Source organism: Ctenopharyngodon idella, chromosome 21 (assembly GCF_019924925.1).
Source record: "Ctenopharyngodon idella isolate HZGC_01 chromosome 21, HZGC01, whole genome shotgun sequence".
NCBI classification, from domain to species: Eukaryota; Metazoa; Chordata; class Actinopteri; order Cypriniformes; family Xenocyprididae; genus Ctenopharyngodon; species Ctenopharyngodon idella.
This window is the reverse complement of record NC_067240.1, coordinates 12,858,110-12,873,638: the sequence shown is the minus strand read 5'-3', so window position 1 is coordinate 12,873,638 and position 15,529 is coordinate 12,858,110. Positions and strand designations below refer to the sequence as shown.

The window sequence follows — 15,529 nt, the reverse complement described above, 5'->3', positions numbered from 1 at the left end:
GGAAGTTGCTGAAATGCATCATGTGACACTGGAATAAATTTCAGTTGTCTTTTTTAACCACATTCTGTCTGGATTTTCCTAAAGGTCAGGGGTCAGGGGGCAGAAATAGAACAAGGCACCAAGATATTTAGAGGCAAATCAGCAAGAACACTAGACACCATTCAACACAATGTCACAAAGGAATCCCCCTGAAGCCTATTCTTGTTTAAAATGGCCAATGCCCAAGAGCGTGCACTCAGTCATTAATATTCATTGACTCCTGAGTGTAATAATAATGATGGGCAAATGTTACCATTTCTATCCCTCACTCATAGAACAATCAGTTATCAGAAATCCCTGTATGCCTTGATATAATTCTGTTTAATAAGGATTTGAAAGAAAACTGTGTGGGTTTCTTAAGGCTCAGCTAAATCGTACAACATTAGGATAAATCAAAGTGCTGGAATTTGCTGCTGAAGAATGTTTGCACACTGTCAGTTCATTGGAAATTAAAAATATTATCTTAATTGTATCCCCTGAAACTCCATAGAATAAATACAATCGGCTCCTGTATACTAACCCGTTGGATAATAATATCCTAAAATAGAAAATATAGAGAGGAAGATGATTCTTACAACAATGACAAATTTATTTAATCATTTATTTGAGCTGCTCCAGCAAGTGTATTTACAAACAATGGCATTTGAAGATATAAAAACGTGTCATATCATAATGCAAGTCAGCACTGTACCGTCAAGAGACGTCACAGCAAATATTCAGGCAACACAGCCAAGAAGCTAAGGGAAATGGTGGTTTAGATATCATGGTCTTCACAGCTGTATAAAGAAGCAGGTGTGGAAAGAATTAGAAAATTATGTCTAACACTGAAGAAATATTTTCTCGGATAAAAACGATGAGAGAATACAGGAACATAACTGCCTTGTGGAGAAAAATGCAGGAAGTTTAATGAGATAGTCGTTCCTCTGACCTCAAATTCCCAATATAAAAAGAACAAATGGGAGTTTTGCATATGGACAAAAACAGACACTGCAGTCATTTTACAAAAATAATGTTTCCTGAATTAAATCTGCTAAAAATGTCCTTCTAGGTTTGTTCCCATGACAATAAATGGACGACAGCGTTTCTCTGTGGTGCAACATCAGAGCACTGCAGACTTTAAGATGTTCCACAGGGGTTTTTAAGCATATGATTTAATGATAGTACAGCGGTGCTTTTGAGGATGGACCAGCACACATTCCTAGTTGTCTTCATGAACACTGAACCATTTAACTGTTGCTCAAAATAAAAACAAACGTTTAAATGAAATAAAAAGTGTTCTGATAGCAAATGCATTTGATATTATGCTTTTTTTTTTTACTGGACTATTTCTTAATGTTTCTTATTTCATTTATCACATCACTATATGATATGATGCTAGACAACGTACGGATACATAGCATCCATAGGACCCATGTGCCCCTGTGTTACCAGAGTAAAAGAACCATAGAAGCTATCCTACTCAAACATAGCCATATACCGTATTAAAAGCGAACACTACGTTTATGTGGCTTACCCAACTGTCGATACATAGATGTGAATGAAAAACATGGAAACCATTCGAGCAAGGAAAACAGGGACTGGGGCAAATATTTACCCTGTTTTTGTGTCTGTAAAGGCCATTACTATTGATCCCAGCAGGAGATCTCATCTTTCTCCATCTCTGGCCAAGTTCATGAGAGTAACGCTAGCCTGCGGCTAAACTGGACACCGCGCTCCTCCGTGCTGCTGTCGATTTTTTAATTCCAGAAATAACCCACATGAGGCCTCGCAGTATGTGGTCTGCGTGCCAGGCACTTTGGACAACATCAAAGAGCCTATTAAATCACGTTAGGGTGTCAGCTGCCACCGAGGTGGAAGCGGTGCTCCGCTACTGTTTCAGCAGATCCCAGATGAGCTTTTAGTGCGCACAGCTCTGTATTGAAAAAGTAAATAAATACAAAACGGCATGGTTGAAATGCACTTTGATAAAAGAAAAGTCCATGTGAGGATTCGTTTGGAGGATATAAGAAAATAACTGAATTACTTTCGCTTCATGCTTAGAATACTGAATCCTCATAAATGGTTTTTTACATAATTAACAATTCAATTGGCAAAGGAATGAGCTCAAATTGTTGACTGGATTAAAATGTTAATGCTGTTCAATTTGATTATTCTAGGGTAAAAAGACAGAAAGCATTTACATCAAAACTAATGCAAACCATTTCCCCCTCACCCATCCACAATAATGGACCAATTTAAGGAGTGACGTGATCCCTGACGGACATGATATGGAGACGTACTACTGTTTTTTCCCCCTGATATCATTTCAAGGATTGATTTGCTTAGTAAAACATTAAACCATAATCAGAAGTTACTCTGCAATGCGGTTGTTATTCATATAAACCAATGTAAGTTGACTGAAGCTAGGCATTTTGTGTTCCTTTCTCCTGAATTCTGGCTGATGACTAGCACAACAAAGTGTCAAGAGCACTAAGACTGAACAATAAATAAGAAAAGGATGATTCACCAAACAAATTAGTATATTCACTCAAACAACTGATCAGTGAGGCTCCGTACTCCTAACAAAACATCGATTTTGGCAGCTACACTTGAGCATTTTACTTCAAGAACACCACATCTGCGTTTCAGTCCCATGTACACCTGTACACAATGTACAAAACGAGTGCTTATCTTTTTCTTTTACTACGAAAACTCTTCAAAAATGCCACCGTTCACCTGAGCACCTGAGTCAACGTGGACTACTCTGGTTTAGGTATTAAAAAGCTCCCTGCTCTCCCTTTTATAAGGGATGCTATCAGGCAACAGTTTGCCTTGATATCTAGTAGAGTCAGCAGTTGAGTCCATAGTGACGACGTTTACCCACAATGCAAGTGGAGAGATCCCTCAGATAGTCCTCTTGATGTGTTATAAGACTTCTCTTTTCTGGACGGCAACACTGAAAGAGGTCTTTGTGAAAAAGTCATTTTCTTCCTCTGCCCCCAATTACAAGGCCCTCTCCAACGTTACATAGGGGCACCGAGAGGACACGGACCTATTTTTGTATGCGTGTCATAGTTTAGTGGGTTTTTATTCGTGTGTACAAGACTGTGGGGTGGGGATTTTGTTCATTGAAAACCATCCAGTTGTATCGCCATAAGATGAGAAGCACAAATCGTCGCGTCTTCCTGCGCGAGAAATTACATTTCAGTTGAGAGAAAGATCTCAAATGTTCCTTAAAAGTGCTCGATCACGAGTCCTCCTGTATACTTTAGGTGTGTCACTGCGCACATATGGGATGCTATAAGGAGGACAGTGAAGCCAAAAGAACCAGCGCTGAGGCCAACAAGAGCCCTACAGTCTGAACGCGTCCGGCGCCGTTGACATCACCTCGGGATGGTTCGGCAGATTCATGACTCGTTCCGTCTAAATGGAGAAAAAGAAGTAGGTTTATAATACCAAAGAGTGCAAAAACATTTGACATTACTGATAGAATTGATTATGGAAATGCCTTTGACATACAGTACGAACCATTATTATTTTCTATAGAGTTGATGCTTCCATCATTGATCTTGACGACGCGGTCGTGACTTTTCTCACAGTTGTCTGAGGGAAAAACATAAAACAGGGTGTTGTCAGGGTCATGACATCATCTTTAACTCATTGAACAATTCCAGCAGTGATCAACGATGCAATTGCAACCACGTTTTGTCAGAAGCTACGCCAGGATCTCTCCTGAGGGGCTTGTAAAACTTACTCGAAGGTCTGACGAAAACTTTCAGCCTCAAGCAGCTCCGTCTCCCGTTTTCACTGACGGTAGATGCTGTGGAAACATTTTAGATGGTCGATATTAGGCTCATTCGATCAATGCTGCACATTGTTTAATACATCAAGTCATTTTTTTTTTCTAGCTTTAGATACATTACAGGGCTCAACAATACAGATTTTTTTTCTACTGGCCTGGTCAGATTTTTACACGCACTGCCAACGTTTTCATCTACATTTACATTTAGTCATTTAGCTAATGCTTTTTTTCCAAAGGGACTTACAAATGAGGTACAAGTCATTTATCAGAAGAGACAATAATATTCACAGTGCACAATGCTTCAAGTGTGAGCAGCCCGCAAAATATATATATATAAAAATGTAAAATAAATTGAAAATAATATGAATGAAAATAATATATATTTAAATGTTTGGTATTTTTATAATAAAAGGTAAAAATACAATCTATTTATAAATAAAAAAAATATAATAATATATTATAAATAATATTAATATAATATATAATATAATATACCTTTATATATTTTTTAGTTTTCTTTAAAAAAATATTACAATTTTCTTTTTGTTGGAAAATGACTGCATACAGTGCAAAACAATTTTGATTTGATTGATTCCTCCTAAAAAAAAAATTAATGGTAACACTTTACAATAAGGTTTCATTTGTTAACATTAGTTAAAGGGTTAGTTCACCCAAAAATGAAATTTCTATCATTAATTACTCACCCTCATGTCGTCCCAAACCCGTAAGACCTTCGTTCATCTTCAGAACACAAATTAAGGTCCAGAAAGGTACTAAAGACATTGTTAAAACCGTCGACGTGACTGCAGTGGTTCAACCTTAATATTATGAAGCGACAAGAATACTTTGTGCGCAAAAACAAAACAAAAATAACGACTTTATTCAACAAATTCGTCTTGTCACCTATCATACTGCTATGCTATGGATAGCATGTGTGGATAAAAAACCCTCGGATTTCATCAAAAATATCTTGATTTGTGTTCCGAAGACAAACGAAGGTCTTAATAATTAATGACAGAAATTTCATTTTTGGGTGAACTAACCCTTTAACTACTTTAGTTAACATGAACTAACGATGAACAATACTTCTACAGCCTTTATTAATCTTAGTTGTTCATTTCAGCATTTATTAATACATTTTTAAAATCAAAAGTTGTATTTGTTAACATTAGTTAATGCACTGTGAACTAATATGAACATATTTATATTAACAAACATTAACAAAGATTAATGAATGTTGTAAGAAATACATTGCTCAGTTAGTTCATGTTAATTAATACATTAACTAGTTAACAAATGAGACCTTATTGTGAAGTGTTACCAAATTAATAAACTAAGACAAAACCTCAATGTTAGCCATTAGCAGTTTCTTTTTTGACAAGCTTTCCAAAAAGGTGTCAACAAAACAGCTCCACTGGCCCAAGGCCACTAGGATCATTTGTTTCAGGTTTAGTCTATCAGTACACCCTCAGATGTTACCTGTCTTAGCAGTTTGCGGCTTTCTAGATGCAAAGGCCTCATTTGAATGCTTCCACTGAACTCAGAGGGACGCACAATCAGCATTCATTTTGGTTCTTACTGATAGACGCAGACGGTTGTACATTTGTTATGCTGTTTCCCTTGTCATCTCAACCATGAGCCATGTTTCTCAATTTGTCCTCTCCATAAACAAAAGCTTATTAGCGCTTTAAGAACAGGTAGACAGCCCCTGTCTCTCCACTGTCCTCTCTTTGTGCAGTATGTAATGTAATCTGGCGTAGTCAGAGAGCGATGCAAATGAGGACCATTGGGGTGAGGGGGAAAGAAGGCATTGGTATTTTTTTCCACAGATCACTCTGGACGTAAAGGTGACTAAGTAATGAGCAATGCAACACACTTCAATAAATCCCCTCCTTCAAAGCCTCAATGTAATATGTGCGGACTGCACAAAATGCAATTTCCTTAAAGCCAACACAATATGTTCTTGATAATTCAATTGGTGAGGCTCTCACGCTTTCACTGATGTGGACATGTGCTCCACTGTGATTTGAGTTTTTTGTGATGAAAAAAAAAACCCTGGGTGTGGATGTCTTGTTTTTCTGGTTGAATGCCTACAATTTGGATTATTTGACAATATATATATATATATATATATATATATATAAATATATATACACTTCAGCATAAATAAGCTAAGACTAATGTTCAGCACATGCAGTCCATTAGTGGCAGGATGATGAATTAGTCTTTCCCTTTAAATTTGTTTCCTGGCAGCAAATATTTATTGAACACCCTTATCTTGACCACAGACATCACTAACAGCAGATTATATATATATACTGGATAGAAAATTTGTGCTAAACCTTTCCGAGATCTTTTCCTAACCTCTGCTGGTTGTGACCTTTCCACAAGCCTCTTAGATGTTGATTGGTCACTACATACATCAACACCTGCTACTTAAAGCTGTACTGGCGGCTAGTAACATCAACAGCTGCAAATGACAGATCACAGGCCGAAAGAAACACCTGCCGCTAAAAGCTCTGTAATCAGCTGTGATGATACAAATGACTTCTGTTCAGTCCATAGACCATATCGCCAGTGACTCTGAACTGCTGAACCTTACATCGTCTCCTCCAGTCATACTTCATAAGTGCACGGTACTGGTTTATTGAGGAAATATATGGGTCAATGAGTATATAAGAGTGTCTATGATAAAGAAGTGGAGAGATGTTTAAAAAATGTAGTTTAAAATGCATGTGCTGAGTTCTCAGCTATTAAGTCATATTTATGATGTATCAAAATGTAAAATATTAATTAAGGTGTTTAGACTCACATGCAAGGTGTAATTAAATATGTTTTTACTTTTTACTTGATATATTTAGAGTCATTAAACTGAAAATGTTATAGAAAATTATATAAAAGTTAAGAAACTTATTAATAAGAGACATATTGACCTTGACAGTCATTATTCAAGTCACTGTATAAGTGAACTGCATTTTAATTTATCTTTTTAAATAAATTAAAATATAAAAAAAAAAATCTTGTCATTGAACCATATATCTGTTTAACACCATGAAAGTGTCAAGATGAAACTATAACAGGATCTGTTGCCTTTAGAGGGAAGAAAAAGAAACAAGAGAAAGACATGTCGGGAGAAAAGAATTATAACTCTTTTCCCTATTAGCTGACTGGCTCATCTCTGAGCTTTCAGACATTCCCATAATGCACCATGGCTCTTCTAGCCTTGACCCCCATGATTCCCTGCTGTGTGGGGTCTCCAGCTGCACTTAATCTGCTGTCTCTCTTCTCATCCCTACACCATCATGACTGCGGGGAGAGGTTGGGTTAAATCAATGTGCTTATATGCTGTCTACACTGACATACTGGGGACTTATAAACCCTTAATCATGTCCCCACAAGCATATTTCCTTTGATATGGCTGAAACTGCTTTTGGCTCATTCCTCAAGTCTAGTCTAGTCTAGTTTGGAGCGGGATCCCAGTGTTGATTGGAAATACCACTTTTGAAATCCGCTGTACATCACAGCTTTATTCTCAATGCTGGCTACTACCACAATAAATAACGGCTGAGTGTGAGTGTGCAAACGGAGCATTGCATAATGTAGTGTTAGTATTGTCAGAGTCCAAAATTAACTTTTTGCCCGGAGACGTTACTAGGATGCCATCCCAGGGTGGGCGTTTGGATATGTGGGGTGGGAGACTGTGGATGAAAGATGTGCAGGAGTGAACACTGCTGCTCTATACATGGATTCATGACTGATGACAACCAAAGCGTAACCGCAGAAAAACATTAAATACTTTCTATTTTAGTGGCAACATCACACACTAAAGAAATCTGTATTTGTTAAAACCCTGACGCAGGTAATTTCTCCCCATTTTTTAAACAAAGAAAGGATTTAATGCTTAAAAATGAATACTCAAATATGTATTCCAAGGGCCGGTTCACACAGAACACTTTTTTGCTGTTAAAAACACATGATGCAGGTCAGAAGAATGAAACAACAACAACAACAAAAACGCACGGTTAAAGTCTGGCTAGCCCATGTTTACATTTAAAAAACAATAGAAAAGTAGTGTAGTGAAATGAAAAAACATGTTCTGGGTGAACAGACCCTTTGGGTTTGCGCAGGGGCTTGTCCCAAGGATTTCGTCTAACAAATCGTAGAAAGGCCACTTAAATTTAACTTGGCACTGCAAGGCGGTTCGGTTATATCCTCTGTCTCTCATTTTTGCGGAAAACTAAAGAAAAACTTTTGTATTTCTGTATAGTTGTTGCTTTATATAGTCTTCCTTCCAAATTTGGAGAAGCGCTGTAGTTTCCTCCTCTGTCCATAAAACACCTCTTCCAGCAGCAGCCATGTTGAATAGCGCAATTTGTACGGAGGCCCGTTACGACCAAATTAATGAAACTATGCAAACGGAAAAATCAAGTGAGCGAGCCCAGAGCGGTTTGTGTTTAGACTGTGTGTTTTTAGCGAACCACACCATAAGATGAAAGAGAACTGTACCCAGACCACCTCCCGAGATGGTTTCGGTTCGCTTTAAAGGGGTCTGAGATCGTTCGGAGTGTTCACATATGGGCCAAAAACCACGCGAACCGCACTCAGACCCCTGAAAAGGACCAAGTGTGAAAACACCCTTATAGTCTTACAGTTTCTTATGAAGTTATCAGTTACTGGCAAGTAACTCACTATTTACACAATAAAGCAAATATTTACTTTCAAATTGCATTTGACAAGTACTGTATATGTGTCTGCATGAATGCTCAATGCCAACAAGAAAAACAATTCTCTGATTTCAAGGCTCACACCAAGTTTCTTTTAACATAAACTGTGACAATAATCAACAGTCTTGGCCGTATTAGGATGATTTCATGGGTGGCTTATATGACGAACTCTCATTCTGACAGTCATCAGAATTCCCTCGCTGTCAGCATGCAGTATGTAACTGACCTCTCATTGGCAGACATTAAGACTAGACTACTACACCAACTCTGCTTATTCAAAGACACTCTACACTGTCACGGCCCGAGCTGCACATCCACGTCTCCTTTCCCACACGGCCGACACCTGATCCCTGTGTAGTTATCTACCCGAGCTGCAGACGACCAGGGGCAATAAACCTCCTAGACACCACTATTCCAGCTATGGGTTGAGAGATCAGATGTGATGTAACCGAGAAGTCTGATAAATGAGGGAAGGATGGATTGATGCTCCGTCTTTGAGATAAGACACACACCTATCTCTTTTCTTGTGCATTCTTGAGTGCTTTGAGAGCGCTTTGTAATGCGTGGAATAATTTTGGCTCAGGTAGCAACTACATCACTTATAAGTAAACCGCAAAGTACAGAATTCTTATCAAAGCTACAAATCAGATCTTACTTTAAGCACAAAGTGGGAATGTTTCTGGTTTACCTTACAGCATTATGAAGATGGAGGGACTAGACTACAAATAGCAGTCGTGGTCTTTTGAAGCAAGCTCATATCAGACAGCCTGCACTGCCGTTGGCCCCGCTCACGCAGGAGGGAGAGGCCAACTAAAAACCTTTCCTTGAAATTGGATTTCTATCCTCTGAGATTAAGATCAGACTTCCACATCGGCCATATTGGAAAAACATGCTGCCTTGAGCCATTCAGGATTGTGAGTTCAACTGCAGTCATCAGAGCATGTTCACATTTGACCTGCAGGGCCGGGCCCTCTGATCCCCCCTGATCGCTTCCTGAGCGGGCCAGGCACGCTGACTGACAGCACAGAGACCGCGCTTGTCACCCTCTGCTCTCCTGCAGCGACCCCTCACTCAGAATGATTAGCCATCACACCAGCTAACAAAGACATTCTGTCTAACCAAATCATGACAGGCAGACATCAAACTAATGAAGTGAATGATTTAGGAAAACTTGTTTAAAATATTAAATAGACAATTTATTTATTTATTTTTTTGCCTCTAGCTATATTCCGTATTTTAAAAAATACATTTAGAAATTTATTTTATATATAGTATATATCAAATATTAAAAACTGCAAAAATAATACTATGTATATACAATATAATATATATTTTATTATTTTGTAATTTTATATATAAGTTAATTGTAATTAATATAAAAATATAAATATAAATTATATAAAAATGTAAAAGTTAATTTGATTTGCCGTTTAAAAAGACAAATCAAAATTTTAATTACAATGACCATTTTTTCCATAAAATTATTTTATATTATAAATATTTAAATTAAAATATTATAAACTTATATTTTATTTAATACTAATTTGTGTCTATATATATATATATATATATATATATATAATTTACTTTAACATTTATAAATAGCAATAGTAATAATTAGTAGTTAATTAAAAAAAAAAATATATATATATATATATGTATATGTGTGTGTGTATATATATATATATATATATATATATATATATATTTTTTTTTTTTTACTTTAACATTTATAATTTACTTTAACATTTATAAATAGTAATAGTAATAAATAGTGAGTAGCTATTTTTATAGAACAACTTGGTTTGTTCTAATTATTATTATTTTTTTAAATACTACTGTTTTGTATTTCTACTTTAAAACAGTTCCTGATAAAATCAAGGTCCACTGTCTACTTGAGATTACATTGTGCAATAACTCTAAACTGCTACGCTTCAGTTTAAGCAAAGAAGACTATTTTGTTTCCTTTACTCGTAATTTCATACAAAAGGAGAAACTTCCTCTTCTCCTCAAAGAGCCCGTAACAGTTGAATCATGACACTGAGTCACACAGGAGTGAGACATGTGCGCTATGAATACTTGTTTTCCAAGTCGCATTAACAGTAAAATCCCTCATAGTACCTGACAGCTCTATCACTTTAGTCGAAATGTTTCCCATCCTATTATTCTTATTCACAGGCCTTCGGGGAAAAAAGTCCATTTTACTATGTTGCAACATCCCTTATAGACACCCACATTCATGCAAAACATCCATATCTCCTGCTGGGATCTAACCCCTAAATGCTATGTACCGTGCATTCCTATCTGCCTTTTTTCGCAGTCTCCATATACTTATCTCCTGTTTCTACCACTTCCCCCACCTCATTCTCCTATTCCTTCCTTTCACATCTCATAAAAACATGTCCATCGTTTTATGCGCCCATGAGATCTGTCAGATCATCAGGTCGGATTCCGCCAAATCAAATGCTCCACATCTCCTGCGTGCGCCTGCATAAATGAACCCATTGCGGCCCTGAGCAGTCCGAGCAGTCGGACCACTCCTGTGCCTTATTTTGTCTTCCCACTCCCGCCCTGTAGGGATCTGACTCCAGTTGTAAAAACATGGGTTTAGATGCTTGTTTTTAAGAGCCCTCTCACGAGCAGACGAAAGCTGAGACTAGGAGTTTGTAACAAAGACTCTTTAGAGGAAGACCAAGAAGTTTTTTCCCTGAGGTTCATGTTTTCCTTGTAGTCTGTTTGCCAAGACTCCTGAAAAACAAAGTCATACTTGGCAATGACTTCCTTTCCTTAATGCTAGTAATCAGATATGTGTCTTAAAAGTATACTATTAAATGCAAGACTTGAGCTGTGTTATCCTCCGTGAGGACGCTAATACAACATCCTTTTCAAAGCATTGCAACATTTTTTCCACTGAAAACCAACCTTACAAATCTATTTAACATGCAGTGTTGGGTTTTGGATGCAAAGACCATAAAACATGACTGGGATACAAATCATTGCTGCACAAAAAAAGAGAAAAAAAAAAAATCAACATGATACTCACAGATATAGTAATATTCTCTGCCTGGCCGAAATTCGAAACCCAATGAGAACGGTGTGAAGAGCTGAAACTTCTCAGAGAACTTCAGCGGCCCATTAGGCGAGTGAGGCCGGTTGCACTCCCAGCGCTTGAAACCTTTCGCTGTGTGGTCGCAAGAACTGTAGCCGTCGTAGTTGACCATGTAGAGGACGTAGCGCTCCGTCCTCTCCTCAGGGACCGTGTCCATGTAGTGGGGACAGTATACGTCCAAATAATCGTTGATGCATACGTCAATGTGGTAGTCTCCTCGGTAGAACCTGTGAAAAGGAGAGAGGCCACAGTGAGTATATACGATATGAAATATTAGTGATGCAGTTACTTTCACTCGTATGTTTTACGAGCCATCGAGCCCCTACTTCACAGAAAGGCCACTTCTGGAGGAAGCCACTTATTTGAGGGCAATTACCGCAAATGTGAAAGCACGTAAATCATCCAATCTGAGTCCGCTAGGGCTCACTAAGGATTATAAGGAAAATTCATAATCCTGTCGTTGACGTGGATGCTTTAAATACGCCTGAAAGAATGAGTTTTCCATGGGCGAGAGATGACAGCTTGAAATATGGCACTCTGAGGAATGTTTTGGAAGAAAAAATGCGCATCTCTCGTGCCAAAACATTCAACTATTTCAGATTTACATCTTGTTTATTATAAATCGAGATGACCTTGAGAGAATCTAACTAAATATGAATGTCAACGGAATGTGCACAAATTCATTTTGACAAGGAAGCAATTTAAAAACATAGATTCCCATAGGCTACATATATGAGTTTAGCGGAGATGGATACGCTCAGGTCATATTCATTTAGAGTCACTACAAAAAATATGATTTTTCCACCAAGACTGAGTAAGGTGGCGCAAGCGAACGTGACTGCGGTCCAGTGGCTCGGCTTAAACATGAAGAATGCTCAGGATTTGGTGGGAATTTTCAAGGTGTAAGCCAGTGGACACCCAGTAGGAACCCTGGGGAGAAGCTAGATGAGCTTCGAGGCTAATGTGAGGTTAGTGTTGCGATCCTGATGTGGACAGAAGCACAGCTGGGCACGCTGACACAAAGATTTCCACTCATTACGGACAATAAAAGACTATTGAGAGCAGATGGAGCTCGAGACCTATCAGATTATCATTATGTGGATTTCAAACGCACTGCTGGAATACTGAGTTTCCCTGTAGGTTTGGCCAGCATGGTGGTGGTTTGTGTGTGTGTATGCATGTTTGGCAGTGTGTGTGTGTGTGTGGATGTGTATCGATGCTGCTCGAAGTCTGCAAACACTTTAGGGCTATTTCGAACAACTATTGTTTACTACTCTTGGGAACTACATCATTTAAATGGAAAGCAAAGTTTCAGCTGTGAAAAACATACTTCCTGAGTGATCACGCAGTCCAATGTTTCCAGCTCAAAATCTGGCATTTGAAAGTGTGTAACATGCAAACAGGTCTTTTTATTTCATTATTGGGCACTGGCAAAAACAAAGCTATTTCCTGATTAAATTTATTGGCTTCTTGTGTTTCCTGTTATCTTCTAAAGTGGAATGATTCAATCTAGCATTGACAAAAATCAGCGTAAACCAAAACTGGTGTCCAGAACATAGGATCAATACAAAACAAAGAACACATTTTTTAATAAGTTTCAATACTTTAACATTAGTTAAAGCATTCGTTATCATGAATTAGAATTTTTAATTTTAATATATTTTAAAATGTAATTTATTCCTGTGATGGCAAAGCTGAATTTTAAGCAACCATTACAGTCTTCAGTGTTACATGATCCTTCAGAAATCATTCTAATATGCTGATTTGGTGCTCAAAAACATTTCTTATTATTATCAACATTGAAAACAGTGCTGTTTAATATTTTTGTGGTTTTTGCAGGATTCTTTGATGCATACCATGTTCAAAAGATCAGCATTTATTTTAATATAACAGAAATCTTTTGTAACATTACATTAAATTGTAGCAATTCAGTGCATCCTTGCTGAATAAAAGTATTAATTTCTTAAAAAAAAAAATCTTAGTGACCCTAAATGTTTGAACAGCTGTGTAATTTTATGAACAAACATGAAGTGACAATAAACAATAGTATATTTATAAATGAACATTAACCCCCAGATTATTAAATGCTGTAGCTGTAACTGTGTTTGCTTATTGTAAAATTATTTGCTTATTGCTTGCATATTGTGAAGTATCACCTTTTTTTCATTCAGCGTCTCAAACTAAGATTTAAATTAGTGCTAAAACAGTAGAGGCACAGCAATGCTAGCAATGCAAAGGTCATGGGTTCAATTCCAGGGGATGAATGAACTGATAAAAAAAATTACATCTTCAATGCAATGTAAGTCACTTTGGATAAAAGCATCTGCCATATACATAAATATACTGTGAAATGTAGTTCTAGTCAAAGCGAATGACATTTCACCTGTCTATCATGGGAAATATCTTTGCTAGAAGATACTAAAAGACTATTTTCCTTGGGTCACAAAGTTTGAAGACCAGACAACAACATATTAGCTCTCTGGACAACAACACCTAAAGGCAACAGAGTGCTTTTCTATGTCTTGTGTCAGAAAAATCAATGAGTGAGAGGATTGAGTCACATTGTGTCACTTTATAATATTCTTACGCAGTCTCTAAATCAAATGTCAGCAATTCATTTTCAATATGTATCAGATGAGCTCCAGTGGGTTATAAAGAGATCTGACCCCATTAAACCCAATAACAGACAAACAGCTCATCAATGTTGGGATTTCTTTCATGCGTCTGAAGAGCGATGGGCCAGCTGGTCAATAACCCACACAATGCTGTGCCAATTCATCATTAGGATTAAAAAAGAAGCTCATTAGCTGTATCTATCAGGGCTACTAACACAAACATGGCACATCGCTGCATCAGAACAAGTCTTACAACAAAAACCTCCCATAACGATAATCCCCCTATTCAGTCAATTCACTCCATCGCTCTTTCTCTACATGTTCAAACAGAGGGTGATGGGTGATGACCGGGGCAGACCCGAGTCTAAAGAAAGGCAGGGCACCGGGAGGCAGTGGGCTCCAGGAGTTCATGATTAAAATTGGTTCATCCCAAGGTCAGACTCCTCAGACTTAACAATGGAATGAAAAATGAAGCAGGCTCTTCACTTAAGAATTTCCAACGGAAGGCAGTTAAATCAAAAGAATTCTGAGAGGGTGCCATTGATTTTCCAATGAACGGAAGAAATATCAAGCTAAGACACAGACAAGCCTCAGGACAAAACAGCATCATTTTTTCTGACAGGAAATCTTAGAGGGATACTTCACCAAAATTACTATTCAAATGTTTTGACATTCCAAACCTATATAGCTTCTTTCTTCAATAAAACAAAACAAAAGAAGATATTTTGAATTTTTTTGGCCTTGCAATGAAAGTCTAATGTCGTTTATGACCTCACTGACTTTCATTATATGGACAAAAACAAAATAACTTCAAAATATCTTGCTTTTGTGTTCTACAGAAGACGTCAAGCAGGTTTGGAACAACATGAGGGTGAGTAATTGGGTGAACTATACCTTTAAGCGCACCTGCTTACACCTTCTTATAGAGGGCGCTCTTGAGGCAATGACTGACGTGACTCCCAGGGGTGTAGGTCAGCTAAGCCTCGAGCCCTCCAGGCCTTTCACAATGGCACAGATGGAGGATCTCCTCCTCAGGTTACAGCTCTTGGGCCAGCCGTGAAGCAGTTGTCCCATCATTCAGTGGGGAGGCAACGGTACATCTCCCAACGCCTCAGATATCACTCATTCACCCCTTCCAAAAGAATGTCTGCCCAGAAGCATTAACATCACAGACAAACAATGGCCTGCCAGGACTTCAAGCTGTGCTGGCTTGGCAAACGCCTCAAAAGACGGATGAAGGTGAAGGAGGGGAGAAAAAAGG

At 37.8% G+C, this 15,529-nt stretch overlaps 1 protein-coding gene across 1 annotated transcript in view; it reads right to left on the bottom strand.

Annotated features, from left to right (window-relative positions):
• Nucleotides 1-604: 604 nt before the first annotated feature.
• Nucleotides 605-15,529, bottom strand: part of efna5a (ephrin-A5a) — a 52,572-nt gene continuing 37,647 nt past the window's right edge. Inside the window, exons 2-5 of the mRNA XM_051877797.1 lie at nucleotides 11,588-11,880; nucleotides 3,773-3,838; nucleotides 3,547-3,621; nucleotides 605-3,441 (exon numbers count right to left, since the gene is read on the bottom strand). Coding sequence (XP_051733757.1) covers nucleotides 3,317-3,441; nucleotides 3,547-3,621; nucleotides 3,773-3,838; nucleotides 11,588-11,880 — 559 coding nt within the window. The 3' untranslated portion in view covers nucleotides 605-3,316. The remainder of the gene's footprint in view (nucleotides 3,442-3,546; nucleotides 3,622-3,772; nucleotides 3,839-11,587; nucleotides 11,881-15,529) is intronic.